This window comes from Phascolarctos cinereus, unplaced genomic scaffold (assembly GCF_003287225.1).
Source record: "Phascolarctos cinereus isolate Bilbo 61053 unplaced genomic scaffold, phaCin_HiC Scaffold_1;HRSCAF=81, whole genome shotgun sequence".
NCBI classification, from domain to species: Eukaryota; Metazoa; Chordata; class Mammalia; order Diprotodontia; family Phascolarctidae; genus Phascolarctos; species Phascolarctos cinereus.
Genome location: NW_027555514.1, coordinates 273,628,070 through 273,646,660, shown reverse-complemented (window position 1 = coordinate 273,646,660; position 18,591 = coordinate 273,628,070). Strand labels below are relative to the sequence as shown.

At 46.2% G+C, this 18,591-nt stretch overlaps 1 protein-coding gene across 4 annotated transcripts in view; it reads right to left on the bottom strand.

Annotated features, from left to right (window-relative positions):
* CHST11 (carbohydrate sulfotransferase 11) overlaps window positions 1–16,945 on the bottom strand; it is a 309,692-nt gene extending 292,747 nt beyond the window's left edge. The window contains exon 1 of one of the 4 annotated variants that reach the window (XM_078146945.1): window positions 16,210–16,945. In XM_078146945.1, the coding sequence (XP_078003071.1) occupies window positions 16,210–16,312 (103 nt within the window). In that variant the 5' untranslated portion in view covers window positions 16,313–16,945. Of the gene's footprint in view, window positions 1–16,194 lie in introns of all 4 variants that reach the window. The other 3 variants (XM_078146943.1, XM_078146949.1, XM_020982392.2) reach the window with 3 other exon arrangements.
* Window positions 16,946–18,591: the final 1,646 nt, after the last annotated feature.

Sequence of the window (18,591 nt, the reverse complement as noted above, 5' to 3'; positions counted from 1 at the left end):
CTTCTATCTTTTACTTGTACAGTTTATTTTTTATTTTAATGGAATTTTATTTTTTTCCCAATTATATGTAAAGATAGTTTTCAACATTCACTTTTGTAAGATTTTTAGTTCTAATTTTTTTTCCCTGCCCACCCCCCTCCCCAAGACGGTAAGCAATCTGATAGAGGCTATACATGTACGATAATATTAAACATATTTCCACATTAATCGTGTTGTGAAAGAAGAATCAGAACAAAAGGGGAAAAGCATGAGAAAGAAAAAAAAGAGAAAAATAGCCTGCATTCAGACTCCACAGTTCTTTCTCTGAATGTGATTTTCCACCATGAGTCTTTTGGAATTGTCTTAGATCACTGTATTGCTGAGAAAAGCTAAGTCTATCATAGCTGGCCATCGCACAATGTTGCTGTTATACAGTTGCTTTTTTAACCCAAGTGTAGGATTTTACATTGATTCCTACTGAACATCATTCCCATCATTCTTGCCTGTCCAGATAGGTTGCCCCAAGAATAACTAATCCATGTAGAAGAATCAGAAATGAACCCATTTTAGTCACGTCCCTGCCACTGGTAGCCATGCTGATGCAAACTACCCACTGTTGATCTCAGTGACTCATTTTTATTATGCTGAAACCCAGGAAATATTCATAGATGACTGGAGTAAGCACTTACCTGAAGGAATATCTAATTTAGTTCATTTCAGACTCAAGACAACTTGATGAGAAATAAAACGACTTGCCCAATGTTGCCCAAGAAACTAGTACTAGAGTCTCGACTAGTAGATAGACTGCAAGCTTCCTGAGGGCAGGGATTGTTTAAAAAAAATTCTGTCTTTCAGTACAGGGCCTGGCACATATTTGGTGTTTAATAAGTGCATGTTGAAGTTTCAGCTTTCATTCCCCAGGTCAGTGCAGTTTCCACCAAACCATACTGTCTCTCTGTGTTTTCTGCCATGCTTAAGCTTAGCAGTGACACGCAAGCCTGATGAGCTGACAGTTAACTGCTCTGAATCTATTCATGGTTTATTTCCTCCGAAAATAAAAGAAGCGGGGAGGGGTGGGGAGAGGCGGGGAGGGAAGGAAGCCTTTGAGAGCACAACATCCTTCCCTTTGCTCTCTTTATGCAGAGGTGTACTCACTTACCCTGGGACTGGTATTTATTTTCTGATCTCTATTTGCTTTCCCAGGTATTGGAAGCAAAGACTCAAGTGGCACAAATCTCTGAATAAAGGAATTCTCTCTGGAACCACTTCTTCAAGAAGCCCCAAACACTCCCACCCCAACTCACCAGGACACAGAGAGAAGAACAGGACCCCAGGGGCAGAGCTGGGAGGGACCTCTGAGACCAGCTAGTCAGAATCCCTCTTTTTACAAATAAGAAAGCCGAGGACCCAGAGACCAGAAGAGATTTGCCCAGGGTTATATAGGTGGTGTCGACCTGCCTTTAGGCAAGGCACCTAATAATAAGTGGTGGTGTTGGTAGTAGTAGTGGTAGTGGTGGTGGTGGTAATAGTAGTAATGGTTGTGGTGGTAGTAGTAGTAGTAGTGAAGGTGGTGGTAGTGGTGGTGGTAGTGGTAGCAGTGATGGTGGTGGTAGTAGCAGTTATGGTTGTGGTAGTGGTGATGGTGGTAGTAATGGTAGTAGCAGTGGTAGTAATAGTGCTGGTAGTAGTTGTAGTAGTAGTGCTGATACTATTAGTAGGGGTATATGGCACTTTAAGATTTGCAAAGCACTTTACATATATCTCATTTGATCTACACAACAACCCTGGGAGGTAGGTGTTATTATTTTACAGATGAGAAAACTGAGGCAGACAAAGGTTGAAGTGACTTGCCCAAAGGCTCACAGTTATAAAGGGTCAGGATTTGAACTCGGGTCTTCCTGACTCCAGGTCCAGCTCCAGGCAATCTGGATTCAAGGCTGGTTCTATATCCACTACCCCCATCCTGCTTCCCATTCAGTTTAGGAAAGAAGGAGAAAAAAAGAGCAGACCAAGAGGAGAGGAGGTATGTATTTTAATAAATCGGCTCTTTCTGCATCAGTGTCAAGTGCTGCAATGATGCCGAAAAGGGAGAAAGAAAAGAGTGCTCTGACTTCAGCGGGAACACAATGGGCTGGAGAAGTGAATGGGAACCCCTCGGCAGGCCTATTCATACTGCTTGAGGGCTCAACAATCTCCCACAGTCCAGCAGGGGAACACAAAAAGACAGGACCCTTTGATATGAAGATGACCCAAAGCAGCATGCTTTAGCCCCAGACAATGGTGGCCAAACTCCAGGCAAAAGGCCCAGGAGAGAAGCCAAGTTTCATTCTTCGGGTGCCCTCCCCTCCCCGCCGCCCACTTGCCAGGAAGAAGGAGCTTCCTGAGTATTCCAGGCTCCAAACTTCCAACTGCCCTGTTGGAATTTCACCTGCAGCCAGAGCCGCTGGTCCAGGGGCCAATGAGCTCACGAGGAGCTGAGCCGTTCTTCTCCCCCGGGCTGTTCACACTTTCCCTGTCTCTGGCTGTACCTTTTGTTAGGTAGCCTCCCAGGGTGAGCCGAGGAAGCGACAAAAAGACCAGCGCTTACCCTTCCTTGCCTGGCACAGGGCAATGCTAATGTGCCCACCCAGCCCAAAAGGAAGGCAAGGAAGGAGGGCTTCTCTCTCTTGTCACCTTTTAAAAAAAAAAAACCCTCAAGTTCTCCAAAATGATGCTAGGAAGAACAAGCTCACGCTGGTGCCCAAAGTAGGCTAAGAAAACAGAGCTTAACCTTGAAGCCATCCTAACCAAAGCTGGGCAAGTCATTCATGACTCCAACACTTAGCCCAGTGGCTGGTCCAGAGTAGGCACTTTACAAATGCATGCTGCCTCGACTTGTGCTTTTATTCGGCATCTCCTTCAATAAAAGTGAGAGTTTATGCGGAGTACTGATTGCCTGGATTTCTCTATTTGTATGCCCAGCACTTACCACAATGCTAGGCACACAGTAAGTGATGAGTAAATAAATGTCTTTCCAGTCATTCCCACAGTCTTTCCATTGCACTATCCATAAAAATGGACTGCCTCCCTGGGAGTAGGGTCCATGTCACTGGAAATCAGGCAACCCTAGGTCTAGAGCAGCGAGGAAGCCACCTAGTAGTCCAACTCCCTCATTTAACAGATGAGAAAACAGATGCAGAGTAGTTTGAATGATTGACCTTGGGCAATCCAACCCTAACCCTAAAATTTTTTTAAAGTCTCAGTGCCACTCATGGTTAGGGTTGGATTACCCAAGGTCACACAGCTTAGTGGGCAGCGAGGCAGTACAGTGTATAGAGTGCTGGAGTCAGAAAGACTCATCTTCCTGAGTTCAAATCTGGCCTCAGACACTTACTGGCTGTGTGACCCTAGGCAAGTCACTTAACCCTGTTTGCCTCAGTTTCCTCATCTGGAAAATGATGTGGAGAAGAAAATGGCAAACCACGCCAGTATCTTTGCCAAGAAAACCCCCAATAGGGTCACAAAGAGTTAGACATGACTGGAAAAAAAAAAACAGAACATCACACAGCTTAGTAAACATCAGTAGCTTTGAGGCATGGTGGAATGGCCACTTGCTAAGTATAATGTACAAAGAGTTTTTCAATTAAGCAAACATTAACTTAATTAAACTTAACATATTAAGTACTGTGTGGTAGGGACTGGAGACAAAGACCAAAATGAAGCACTCAGAATGTCAGAGGTGGAAAGGACCTCAGCGATCACTCAGTCCAACTTGCCAACAGGTGGTCTTCCAGCCTGCCCTCGGAAGCGCTCCGGGGAGGGGAAGGAGCTGCCACTTAGGACAAGCTGGGACAGCTGTGTTTGCTAAGGCAGTGTTTCCAGATATTCAGCCTGACTGTCTCTATATCTTCACACACACCCCAATCCCAGTTGCTCCTAGTTCTGCCCTCTGGGTTCAAGCAGGATAACACACAAGCTCTTCTCCAAGTGATGGTCCTTCAAATGCTTCAATTCAACTCTCATCCCAGAACTGTTTCAACCCTGCCCATCCCACCCATACTCAAGCCTTCTCTTCCACATGAAAACATGTTTAATCCCTTTGATCCATGAACCGAAGGGTCTCTGTTTTCCTCACAACCCTTGTCTGGATTCATTTCAAGTTGTCAGTGTTTCTAGAAATATGTGTGCCAACTACAACCTATATCGAATTACTTATCATCATGGAGGTGAGGGGGAAGGGGGACAAGGGAAGGAGACAATTTGGAACTCAAAATTTTAAAAAGTGAAGGTTAAAAATTGTCTTTATTTGTAACTGGGGGGGGGGGATATTATTTTAAAAATAAGTGATACCCAGAATTTAACCTAATAAGAGAGTCCCAGGGGACTCCCAGAACCATTCAACACCTACTATGTGTAAGGCTTCCTTTGTAGGAAGTACCAAGAAGACAGAAGACATGGTTCTTCCCCTGATAGAGCTTACAGGCAAGTAGCAAGTAGACAAGTACATAATCAATTACCACAGTATCATAACAAAAGGAGCAATGTTCAGAATTGGGAGATTCCTTCCGGCTGGATAAATGTTAGGGAGATAGAATTTAAGTGAGGCTTTGAGGGATGATAGGACCTGGCCTAGGGTAGGAAATGGAGAGGGGCAGGGTCCCTATAGTGGGCAAGATCCAGGAATAGGCTCTTTTTTTTTGGTTTTTGGCTAGGCAATGGGGTTAAGTGACTTGCCCAGTGTCACACAGCTAGTAAGTGTTATGTGTCTGAGGCCAGATTTGAACTCAGGTCCTCCTGAATCCAGGGCCCGTGTTCTATCCACTGCGCTACCTAGCTGCCCCAATAGGTTCTCTTCTTAGCATGGCCACTAGCTAGCTACAAGTTAGCCTCAGTCTTTCTGATCTATAAAATGAGGGTGATAACCCTTGCAATCACAAGCCTGTTGTGAAGACTGTGCTTTATCATGTGAGTCAATAAAAACCTAGTTCTGCAAAATCATGCAAGTTTCAGCTCAGATTCCATTGTGCTCTAGGCATGGTCAGATTATCCCTCCTTCAACTATCCCTTCAGCCACACGAACAGCAACGATGTGGAAAATGTTTGTATAGCTCTTTAAGCTTTACAAAGCACTTTGCCAACAATACCTCGATGAATCCTCCTACCAAACTTGTGAGGCCAGTACTGTAAGTATTATCATCCCCATGTTACAGATGAAGAAATTGAGGCTCAGAGAAATGAAATTACTCACCCAGGGATACATAGGTGCTAAGTATTAGAGGCAGGATTCAAAGCCAAGTCTCTCCTTATTCTAAATCTAGCCCGTTTCCATTTCATCATGATATCTAGGACTATTCCTTTCTTCCTTTACTTTTGTCTTTATTTCTTCCATCCTTTCTTTCTTTTCCTTCTTTCTTTATCTCCTTTCTTCCCTCTTCCTTTTCCTTCTCTCCTTCCTTCTCTCCTTCTTTCTTTTCTTTTCTTCTTCCTTCCTTCCTTTCTTTTTTATGAAGGGTAAATGTAGGAGAATTAGTGACCATTTCCCAAAAGACTGTGCCCCAAGCTGTGCTCAGATGAACAGTCAACCTGCTATTCACTACTTATAAAAATTTTGATGAATTATCTCACTTCTCTGGGCCCTAGTTTTCTTATCTGTAAAATGGGTGGAGTCAGACCAGATGATCCCCAAAGTCTGTTCCAGCTCTTGATCTGTGATCTTATGTAATGCAGGGCACACTAAACCTCTATATATGATACTTTACCACTGTGGGCCTCAGTTTTCTCATCTATAAAATGGGGAGATTAGACTAAATGATCTCTGGGCTCCTGCCCTCCAGCTTCAGAACCGATGGTGAAATGATAGCCTCTGACTCAGAGACAAATACCATGTGTGTGAAAACACCATGCTCGAATATGAGAACAATGCTAGCAAGTCTGAGGATGCCTAAACCAGGTCAGCAGCCTCCCAAATTCACTCCAAATCCTGCATTGACTCATCCTCCTTTTGGTTGGGATTTGAATGTTTCACATTTGAAAGGTAATGAGGATCAGAGAAATGATTATGTTGTTCATTGAAAGAGGCAGGAGCTTTTCATTCAGCATGAAGCTGCTTTCTATCCCACATAAACTATGATTTTGTAAAATGCTACAATGATGGAAAAATCCTTAGCAGGGAGGCAGGGGATTAAGGCCGAGCTATTCTCCACAGGGCTGCTTCATACAGAGCTGAGCTACTAATGTGTCCACAGAAGAGAAGTCAGCCCCATCCAGCAAACCTTCCAACTACAGAGAAGGAGAGGGAGACAAAGACACATAGACACACAGAGAAACAGAGAGAGACAGAGAGGAATTCAAGTTTGATTAGGTTTCATGGAGAATTAGAAAGAAGTTCATTCAAAAAGAGCGTGAATAGTGAAAAGTGATGAACGGAGGTGAAGAGGACCTGAATTCAAAGCTCTGCCTCCTTGCTAGCTGTGTGACCTTAGGGGAGCATGGTACAGGAGAAAGAAGACTAGCTCTAGAGCCAGAGGACCTGAGTTCAAATCACACTTTTGAGGACTGCTACTGGTGAGACCAACATTTGGACAAGTCCTTCTCTTCTCTGAGTGTCAATTTCCCCATCTGTAAAATGAAGGGCAGCTGGGTGGTGCAGTGGATAGAGTGTTAGAGTCGGGAAGACTCGTTTTCCTGAGTTCAAATCTGGCCTCAGACACTTAGTAGCTGTGTGACCCTGGGAAAGTCACTTCATTCTGTTTGCCTCAGCTTCCTCATCTGTAAAATAGGCTGGAGAAGGAAATGGCCAACCGCTCCAGTATTTTTGCTAAGAAAGCCCTGCGTGGGGCCGCGGAAAGTGAGTAAACAACAACAAAGTGAAGGACTCATACTAGATGGCCTCTAAGGCACCTCCCAGCCCCCCATCTGTGATCCTGTGATTGGAGCTGGAAGCCATCTGTATAACTCACAGCCAAAAGTGAGCTCCACCAGAACCAGCTGGAACCGACGGTCCTCCAGCCTTCTGTTTGCCATCTTCCAAGACAAAAGCCACTGCCTTTCAAGTCAGCCCACTCCACTCTTGGCCAATCGTCATCGTCAGGAATCTTCCGGACATCCACCCCAAAGGCATCGCTTTCTACTTCTATCTATTACTGCTCTAGGTTCTGCCCTCTGGGCCAAATGGAGCACAGCCAAGCTCTCTTTTACACAATAGCTCTTGGGCATTGGAACTCAGCTCTCCTGCTCGCCCTAAGCCTTCTCTTCTCCCAACCAAAAATCCCCACTTCTTTCCTCCCAGGCCCAGGCAGATACAATCGATTATTCAAGTCCACCCCTGAACATGGTCCAGCATTTCCAAATACCTTGTTTTAAACATGAAGAAACTGAGGCCCATTTAGCCAAGAGGAATAGCCAGAAGCTCGAAAATTGTGTGCCACCTGTTGAGACTGGCCTAAAGATGTCCTGATAGGCTGCTCATCTCTATCCTTTGTGTGTGAAATCCAAAAAATGACAGGAGAAAGTAAGAAATGACAATACATTTAGAGAGACGAATCAGAGACAAAACTAAGGTTGGACCTCCAAGCCTTTTCCCCAAGGGGCTTAAATTAGAGAGTGCCAACAGCACTTGCAGGCCTCCCAAAACATGGAAAAAACATAGCTTGGCACCTAGCCAGCAAGAGTTAACCTGACAACAGACTGGAGGAAACGCCTTCTGCACCCCTCTCTCCTTCCCCATGCACTTCCCTCTCTGTCTCAGGGAAAGGCACCACCATAAGCCACTTGTCCAGGAGAGAGAGGGAGAGGGAGAGGGAGAGGGAGAGGGAGAGGGAGAGGGAGAGGGAGAGGGAGAGGGAGAGGGAGAGGGAGAGGGAGAGGGAGAGAGGAAGAGAGGGAGAGAAAGGGACAGGGAGAGGGAGAGGGAGAGGGAGAGAGATATCCAAGTGATAATCTGGGTAATTGCAATCAAAAGTCAAATCAACAAGCATTTATACACCAGGAACAGCTACTATAACTACCTTAGAGCCCTTGAAGGCATGGGGCATCCCTACCAGGTACAGCATGCTACATCCCCTGTATTTTGGAAGCATACATTTTTTTAAAATTCATAGAAATATTTTGGAATGATTTCAAACAAAGTTTTTTGAAAGCACTTAAAATTCAAGCCCTGGTACTTCAAGGGTTAAACCTAGGCTATGTGAGGAACCTCTGCTATCCAGAAGGACTCATCCTCCCAAAGGTATCTAGGCTTTAAGACAGTTAGGGCAGGTAAGCATCTCAGAACTATGAAGCATTCCCTCCTTTCTCTAGATAGATGCAGACTATGGATGTTGAATACTGTATACACATGCCATACAGCATGAAATGATACCACCATCCTCCCCAGATTCTTTTAGGGAAAGAAACTTGTAAAGCTGATTATAAATGGAAACACCACCGATTTTTATTTAAAAGGAAGATAAAGGAAAAAATAGCTGTTTAAGACCTAGTATTGACTTCATTCAAGTCAACAGAGGTTTAAAGGTGGGTGTTTTTTTTTTAATAGACAAGGAGTTTTGTTTGTTTTACAAACAAGGGGATTTGTAAAAGTCCATCCTATTGAAAAGTACCATGGTACAGTGGAAGGAGTGGAGACTCAAGAGTCAGAAGACCTGAATTCAAATTCCTCCTCATAAGGTAACTCCATGTGTGAGCTGTCATTTCACTGTTTTATCACCTGAAAATTTAGGAGGTTGGATTAGAAAGCCAGTGAAGTCCCTTAGAGTCATACATGGCTCAAGGGTGACTTTATCTATTCTGCCTGATAGCTATTGTGACCTGTTGGGCAGCTATTGCTACTAAGAGAATGATCCTAACCTCCCTGTGCCTCTGTTTCTTTATTTGTAAAATGAGAGGCTCTGACTAAATGACCTTTAAGTCCCTTCTGCCTCTAAATCTATGAGCCTATCAATTTCAGCCCCAGAGATAGTCTAAAGCTACACTACTTTTTAATCAATTATTTATAATTTATTATTATTAAGAAATAATCCCCAAAATAAAGCCTATTTTTAAAGGGCAATGAAAGGAAGATTCTTTAAGGAAACAGCATCTAGGGGACCTACTTCTCATTCCAATTAAGCTATGAAACTAAGCCCAACCCAGATTGGTTTGTGATTCTAGTCACATTGCTTACCGAAGCCCTGAATCCCAGAGCTGGAAGGAACCTCTGAGGACATATAATCCAAACAGATTTCTGAAGAGGAATCCGAAATGCAACAACCCCCAACCGTGGTCCTCCAGCGTCTGCTTGAAGACCTCCAGTGATGCAGAGCCTACTAGTTCCCATTCCACTTGTGGCTAGCACTCATTATTAGGATGTGTTTCTTTGCATTAAGTCAAGATCTGCCCTTCTGCCACCTCTACCCATTGCCCCAAGGTCTGCCTTCTGGGGCCAAGAAAACTAAATCTTTTCCCTCTTCCAAATGATAATCCTTCCTTAGACTTGGAGCAATTGTTTGCCTGTCCCATATGCACAAACACTACCATTAAGGTCACATCTCATATCTGAGCCCTCCCCACATGTCCGGTTCATTTCCCTCATGTCTCCCCTTCTCCCATTTTCCTTTTTCTGGCTAATGCCACAGGGGAAAAAAACCTGGTTTTGGACTCAGAGAATTTTTGTTCATATCCCAACCTTGACATGGTGTAACCTAGTATAAGTCCCAACCTCTGTGGGCCTCAGTTTACTCATTTGTAAAATGAAGGGGTTAGATTACATATCCTTTATGGTCCTTTCTAGCTCTCGAGCTATAGGGCTCCAAATTATCTTTAAAATCTGCCACCCTTAAAAATTCTGAACAGTTAAAAAATCAACAATAGGCCCTACTATGGGTTGAAATTTTATAGTATTTTTTTAATGTGAGAATTTGGGGGGAAGTATTTAAAGTGAACTTTGTAAGAAGAAAAAAAGATAAAAGGCCATGTTGGTAGGTTTTTTTTTAAAGAAAAGCAAAAGGCAAATGTATGAGGACCCACAGGCCCATAAACCAGAAAGTCTGTGGCTATAACACACTTTAGACTTTTACAAAAAGTGCTCATTGCTAATCACAATGATACCTTTTCTTTTACTTTAAAAAGAAAAATAAAACCACAGGTACTTTATCAGCAATCTGGCCACATGAAAATGGAATGGAAAAATTGCACCAGGGTAGGTCTTCAAAAAGCAGAGCATCATCTCTTTGTCCAGGAAATCCAGGTGATAGGGGTAGTGGGGGTGGAGAGTCAATGGTATTGGAGGGCAGCGGCTGTCTCCATTTGCGGCTTCTGTTGTAGGAGCCTTCGTTTCCACATACAGAGTGAAATCCCACTGAGCTCCACAAAAGGGGAGACTCTGAAAAAAGATGCCTACCTTCTGCCTTCTTCTATAGGTAGACAATATCTGCAGCTGAACTTTGTTCAGAAGATAGGATGCTGTCCAAGTAGCTGAACAGAGGAAAGCGAATCAATCTATGGAAAGTTACTAGGAGGCAGAGTAGGCTCAATCAAAGGAAAGGCTTCCCAAGCATAAAGGCTCTCCAAAAATCAATGGAACTTGATGCCTCTGGAGATGTTTTTCCCAGTCACATTTTTAGTGTGGAGGGGAGGGGCAAAGAGGGAGGATGTTCAAGCAGAAGCTGGGTTACCATTTGTCTGGGATGTTGGAGAAAGGATTCATCAACTTGGAAGGGAGTTGGATTTGGTACAATGGAAAGATCAAGAACTTGGGTTAAAAACCTACTTCTTTGACCTTATGTAAGGAAATCACTTCACTTCTCTGGCCTCAGTTTTATCATCTGTAAGATGAGACAGTTGGTCTAGGTATCCACTGAGGTCACTTCCAGCCCTAGATTTATGATGCTACTGTCTTAAATCACTTCCCCTCTCTGGGCCTCAGTTTCCTCATTTGTAAAATGAGGGGGTTGAACTAGAAGGTTTCTGAGGTCACTTCCTCCTCTAGACCTCTAATACTACAAACTCTATGGCCCTTTCAGGGGCTAAGATTCAGTGAGTCCATAAAAACAACAACAGCAAACCATAGTTTATCTTAGTATTCTTCTTCACCATCCATACAATGTATGACACTTTAATGTAAGACATAAACTGTTAGCAGATATCTTGATAAGCAGAGACCACAGACAGGCTGCTTAAATTTTCACTGACTTCAACAACATTTTACACAGGCCCAAAGTGACCTTGGGGCAGATCACTTAGAATCCTAAATCCCAGGGCTCTGAAGCCCTCATTGGTCATTCAGTCAATTCGTCCTCCCCCCCTTTCCCCCCTCCACCCCCTGCTCATTTATTTAACCTGTATCTTTCAAGTGCCTGTTCTGTAGTTCTGTTTCTTCATCTGAAAAATGTGTTACCTGCTCTTAGGATCACAGAAGGGCTGGAAGCCCTTCATAAGCTGGCCTCTCCTTACTCCCTTCTTGCCATTACATACCACACACCCCAAATTCAGTTACAGGGACCTTAGAGATGAACAAGTTTAATCCCCTTAATTTACACTAGGGGAAACTGAGGTCCAGGGAGGTTGAATAATTTGCCCAAGGTCATAGAAGTATGCCATAAGATTAAGAATTTGAAGGGACCTTCAAAGGTCATTAACTCCAATCCCTACATTTTACAGATAAGGAAAACTGAGGCCCAGAGAAGTTAAGCCACTGCCCTGAGTCACACAGCTAGTTGAGCTGTAAAGCTGGTCTTCATGAGTTCAAATCTAGACCTCTCTGCTACATCAGAATGAGTCTCACAAGTTTGTTATGAGGGAAAGACTTTGTAAGCCTGCAGGCAACGTGCATACCCAAGCTGTGTTACAGCGTCAGCTGGGAAATCCTATGATTTTACCTGGTAACTAACATCCTACCTATGAGCTGCTCCATGTAGGAGAAACAGTGCCTCTGGCATTGTGTTTACAAAGTCCCTGGGCGGTGGGCATCCTGTGCCTGCCTGGAGCTAACATAGAATACATAAGGTTTCCCCTAAGGCTATTTATCTGCACTGCCCTGGCAAAAGATGGTGACTGAATTAAGATCGTACTTCCAGAGCTTGAAGGGACATTAGAGGTCCCTTTAGCCCCACCCCCTCATTTTGCAGATAAGGAAACTGAGGCCCAGAGAGGTGAAGTAATTTGTTATAGGATCCTAGGTCTAGAGCCAGCCTCAGAGGCCATCTATTCTAATCCCTCCATTTTACAAGTGAGGAAACTGAGGGCCAGAGAGGCTTTTTCCTGAGGGTTTAAACCCAGATCCTCTGACTCCAAGTGCACTCCTTTCACTTTCACTCTCTATTTGCCTTTGGGGTCTACTGTTTATCTGATTGTACAGACCATCTGTGATTACTCATTTTCTATCCTCACAGGACAAGACAGAACCAAGTATCCATTTGTTAATTGAATGGTAAGTGTTCACAAGCACACACGAATCATTATCAACAAAAAAAGCTCCGCCTTACAGAATTCATATATCAACTCAGCTGAACAGGACCTTAGAGGCCACCTAGAGCAAGCCATTTTACAGTCAAGGAAACTGAGGCACAGAGAAATGAAGCGACTCCCATAGTCAATGACTGACTTCAAAGTGGTGCTCTCCATACCCTCCCACTAGCAAACTGCTACTCTTTCAAGTTGCAGGAAGACTGAAATACAATGTATCCAACACAATGGAGAAGATTCAACATGGTATTCTAAGTGTTAACACTAGAACTGTATAGATGTCACTAATTATGAAAGTCAAATCAGTCAACAAGCATTTATTAAGTGCCCTTTATGGATGTGCCCAGCACCGCTTTAGGATAAAAGGGAAGAAGACTAGTCTTTTGGAAGGCCAGAGGGAACCGAGTCCTAGGCCTTGGGTTAGGAAGATTTGGATTCAAATCCAGCCTCAAACATGTACCACCTGTGACCCTACTTGTTCAGCTGCTTTTCAGTTGTGTCTCACTCTTCATGATGTCGTTTGTGGTTTTCTTGGCAAGGATCCTGGAGAGGTTTGCCATTGCCTTCTCCAGCTCATTTGACAGATGAGGAAACTGAGGAAAATAGGATGGAGTGACTTGCCCAGGGTCACATAGGTAGTAAGTGTCTGAGGCCAGATTTGAACTCAGGAAGATGAGTCTTCCTGACTGCAGGCCCAGCACTCTATCCACCCAACCAGTCTCCCTAGACAAGTTATTTAACCTGCCTGGGCCTCAATTTCCCCACCTGTAAAATGAAGGGATTGGATTAAACAATCTCCCAGGTCCCTTCCAGTTCTAGCTGTATGAGTCTGACAAAGCATCACTTTCTTTCCTTTTTCTTTCTTTCTTTCCTTCTTTTCTTTTCTTTTTTTTTTCTTCTGGCCAAGCCAACACTGATAATAACCTCCTCCAAAAAGCTTCCTCCTTGTGTTATATTAGCTTGAGGAAATCGTAAACAATGCCTGCTATATAGGACATAGAACTTCTATGTCCCTCAAGTAACCCTGGAAGGGTTTTCTACAAGGTTACAGACATTTAGGATCAGCACTGCTGGACAAATCATCCACACAGGGAATGTCCCAGCCCAAGGAAACTGCAGAACCACCTGCACTAGTGCACAAAATACCTAAGTCTAATCTAACCCTCTCCTCTTCCTACAGATGGAGAAAGTGAAGCCAAGACAGGTGAGTGATTTCCCCAAGGTCACACAGGTAGGTATTAGATGATTGAGCCCCAATCTGAACCCCAGGCCTTTGACTGCAGATTCAACATTCTTTCCAGACACAGTGTCAGCACATAGTAGTTGTTTAACAAATGTTCCTTGAAGGCTCAATTTCCATTGTACCTCACTGCCTTCCTTGACTTGTTGGAAAGGCTCGATTGGGGTGGGGGTGGGTAGTGTTTCGTAGTTATTTTTCAGGGTAGAAGATTTCATAATATGCTTCTTTCAAATGAACTCCACCACATGCACACAGATCCACAAATCAATGAAAAACCTAATTTCACTGCCATCCTACCAACACACTGACATATATTATACCCACAGTAGCTAAGACATCCCCACACGATAAGCAGTGACCACATTTTTCTAAAGAGTTTTAAGGCAGAAAGAGACCACAACAGTAAAATTGTAAGGGGCTTGAAACCATTTTCAGATCAAACCAACAGCTTTGTTAGCAAAGGCTCTTTTGCTTAGCGCATAATTTGCATAAACAAAGACAATGTTAGAAGGATGGCCAACTACCCCCCACATCCCAGGGAGGGGCCAGTCATGGTCACTGCCGGCTCCAATATGTCTTAGTGTGTCTCTGTTTGTCCTGTCTCTGCTGAATTCCTCTTTTTGCCTCCTGAAAAACCACACTCCGCTACAGAATTGTCTGGCAGTCGGAATGTGACTGAGATCCATTTTTAAAACCCCTCTGAGTATTTTACAACCACCGACCACCAGGCTGGGGTGAGGATACCTAACACCATTGCAGTTTGGTGACAGAAGGCTAAAAATATCCAGATGAAAAAAGCAGCCTTTTTCCAGGGCTGGATCAGATGTCCAGGGGCAAATCACTGGCCAAGAGCAACTGAGTAGCCTATATTCAGTTTAGGGTCATAGAGGATAGCTTAGTAATAAACAGGTAGTGACAAGAAACTCAGGATCATGGTCTCTCCCAGGTCCATGGATAGATAAGCTTTGTATCTATTCTTCACACACACACACACACACACACACACACACACACACACACACCAACATGCAAACAGACAAGACAGGATTGCAGCTGCTTAAGTGTAATAGGCACACATTGGGGGGGGGTGGCAGGGAATAGCTAAACACCATTTATTTCCCTGGAAGGAAATAAGATTGCAGCTCCTTCCAATTAGGAAAGCAAACGATGGCACTGCCTCCTTGGAAAAACTCAACTTGAAAGTGTGAAAAATGGATTAAGCAACAGACCAGGCAAGTGATAGGCAGGAGAAAAAGCAGAGACTTGTGGAGACCCGGCTGAACAGGCCAGCCAGTCAAAGTCTCACGGGGCTCTACTACCTGTTGGGCTGTAAATCAGAGCATCGGAATCAAGGCTGCTCAGTACTCGAGTGACTCATTCTCCAAAGTTTGGATATCTGACTCTCAAGGTATATGTTTGCTTTCCTCTTTAGGAGGAGGGGACCAGGCCGGACTGGAAAGTTCATTCATGCCTGAGGTCCTAGGGGTGCACAAGGTGCTATGAGATACGGTAGAAAGGGCAGGCCTGGAGGTCCCTGGCTTCCTAAGGCCCCATGCCTAGGCCCCTGATATGCCAGGGAGTAATGTAATTTCAAAAAGCATCCAAGTAAGGTGGGGGTGGGGTGAGGAGAGAGACCTCCATCAGGCTCACCAAGGAGGCCAGTCCTGAGAGCAGGGAGAGGGCCTGGTGGCAGGGTCACCATCAAAACAGAGACCACCAGAACTCTGGCCTTACCCTCAGACAGTAGGAGTCCTGGGCAGCTCCAGGAGGATGGGGAGAAGCAGGAGCTGGGCTTCTACCTCTTCTCTCCCACACCTGATCCCAGTAACTTCCCCAAGGCTAGGTGAGAGGACTTCGGATTAGGGGTGGGGCGCCCTCAAGCCTTGGTAATCTTGGGTACCACTCTTCTGCCTACCATCCCTACCTAGCTTGGAAAGCTCACCCCTTCTCCTGGTGGCCAGGTACTGCTGTTCTCTATGTCCAGTACCTGCCTTCCCTCCTCCCAGATGACCGGAGCTAAAGAGGGTTCCTGCTTCTTTCATCAGGGGGTCTCCCCAGCCATGGTCAAACACTCCAGCTCTCTCGATGGGCAGCTACGAGGTGGGAGGAGGTGTCGACCCCTTCCAGTAACCCCAACCTAATCCCCACTGCCGGGCCTGCCAAAGGTTCCTCTTGTTCTCCCCATCCTTTCTCCTCCTACCCGACGAATGGTCTCCCAAAGACACAAAGAAAAAGAAGGGAGAAAAAAAAAAACTACTGCCCAGGGATAAAACCTTAGCACCCAAGTCCCCGGGCCATGTCTCTCTGCGAGAGCAGGGAGGCAGACGATCGCCTCCTCCTGCCACTTTCTCCCACCCACTCCCCATCCCAAACCCGAAGCAGGCAGACCCCAAATCGAGGGAGTGGGGCGTCGAAGAGGGTGAGCAAAGGTGAGAAGAAAAGAGGGGAGCAAAGAAGCCGTACAACCAGCGGGTTGGAGGAGAGCCGGCAAGAGAAAAGAATCTATGCATGCATGTATGTATGTATCAAGAGAAAAAACAAGCGAACGCGCCCCCTACCTGGATGCAACATACTTTGGAAATAGAAGATGACTAGAATAAAGGATCCCAAGCAAGTGACCAGAGCCATCCTGCAAATTCGGCTCATCCTCATCACTTCGAACAGGGTTGGCTTCATGGCTTTGTCCGGGGCGCGGGCTTGGCGGACGCTGGGATGGCGCGCCCGGGGCGCAGGAGCCAGAGAGCCTGGGCGCACAAGGAGCTGCGGAGGATGGAGAGGAGGACGACCCGGGCGGGGTGGGGGCGGTGTCTGCCGAGCTGCCGGCCGGCCGGCCGCTCGGTCGAGCTGACTCCCCTTCTCTCTGTCTCTCCCCGTCCGGGGCTCCCCAGCCCCGAGCCGGGCTTCGGAAGGGAAGGGGCCGGAGTTGGTGGGGAAGTACGGTCGGTGCCCGGCTGCCTGCCTGCTCCTCTCCTCCTCCTCGTCCTCCTCCTTCTTCTCCTTCTCCCTCCGCCGCTGCCTCCCCGCTCCCTTCCTCCCCACGCCTGTGGGTGCGATGGGAAAGCTGTTCTTCCTCCCCTTGCTCCTGCTGCTGCTGCCGCCGCTGCCTCAGCAGCCACCGACGTCGCTGCTGGGCAGACCCCTCGCGCTCACAAGGGCTCCTTCATTGCGCTCCCAGGCTATATTCCTGAGCTGGGCTTTACCAATGCAACTCGCCGGCTGCCGGCGAGGGGAGGGAGCCTGCCGAGAGCCGGCCGGACCAGAGGAGGAACCTGAGCGCCGGGGAGGAGCGTTCGGCGCTCCCCCGCCCCGGCCGGGGATATGGTCGCGTCCAGCTGTTTCCCTGCGAGGGAGGGCGGGGGAGAGTGAAGGAGGGAGGGAGGGGGGCGGGAAGGGGGAGCGCGGCGGCGGCAGCGGCGGCGGCGGCGCGTGCGTTCCTTCCCTCAGGGTCCCAAAAGCCCTCGGTCCCAGCCTCCCGGGCGCACGGGCTACGCTGAGCCGCCTGGGCTCTGGGTCAACGTTTCCATGACAGATCTTTTTTTTTTTAAGAAAAAAAAAAAGAAATGAGAAGAGAAGAGAAAAAGAAAAGGGGGCGGACAGGATTGAAATCAAAGCAGCACCTTCCCCAGTTCGCAGGCTGGGGAGACAGTAGGGGGAGGTAAGGGAGAGAAAAAGGGGAGGTTGGAAGTAGCAGCCAGTTTGGGAGGACTCTTGGCATTTCAAGGTCTGGGCAGCGCGGACATCAAGAAGTCCTGGTGAGATAGACAGACAGACACACACACACACACACGGAGCTTTTAAATGCTTCCGGGGCGGGGTGCGAGTTAGGACAAGGTATGTGGAGAGTGTGGGCATTCTGGGTAGAGAAGAGACCCTCAGCCCTGAACTTGTACCAAGTCCCGAGCGCCTCCCTGGCTCCGGGCTGCCGTGTTGTCAAGCTCAAATGACTGTCACTCTTCAGAGCACCGGTTGTTTCATTTAGGGGCTTGGAACCCCCAACCCCTTCGCACACTGCCTGGCACAAAGTAGTCGCTTAATAAATACTTGGTTGAGTGGGAAGGAAATGAAACTGAAGCCTGTCTGCAGCAATAGTAACGACCGGCGTGGAGCCAGCGTTGAATTGGACTCACGGAACTTGGGTTCAGATCCTTCTTTCATCACCATCTCTGTAACATTGGGCAAGTCACTTAACCCTGCCCCCCACCGCAGTTTCGATTAGGTGGCTTTTAGGTGCCTCCCAACTCTAAATCACTGATCCTCTGACAGTTTCTTCATCCATAAAACGGGGGGAAGGTGAAATAAATGGCCTCCGAGGTCCCTTACAGTTCTAAAACGATGGTGCTATGATCAAGCTTTACTCCAGGGAAGAGAAAATGCACCTCTCTCCCTTCACTACAGAGGTGGGGGACTATGGGTTTGGAATATTGCATATAATTGATGGGTTGGCTAGTTTCGTGGGGATTCGTTTTCCCCCTTTTTTAGTCTTTGTTACAAGGGATGACTCAGGAGAGAAGGAAGGACGGACAAATTTGGACATGATGTGAAAACAAAAGACGTCATAGAACCACAGATTTAGAGCCCAAAGGGACCTGAGAGGTCAGCTCCCTTAATTTTACACATGAAGAAACAGACCAAAGAGGTTAAGTGATGGGATGGGGGTAAGGGTCATTTGTTCTACAATATTTATTCAGTATAGTTACTGTGGACTAGTTCGAATTCTTACCTCCCTTTAATGCACTTATTAAGTTCAGAGGGGGTTCAGTCTAGAGCAGTAAGAGACCTAGAGGTTATGTAATCGAATGCCTTCATTTTACAGGTGAAGAAACTCAGAAGATCAGATTTCGGGTGGCCAAACTGCTAGGAGATATCTGAGGTGGGGTTTGAACCCAGAAGGAAGGAAAGAAGGAATAAAGGAGGGGAGGAATGAGAGAGGGAGGAGAGTGAGGGAGGAAAGGGAG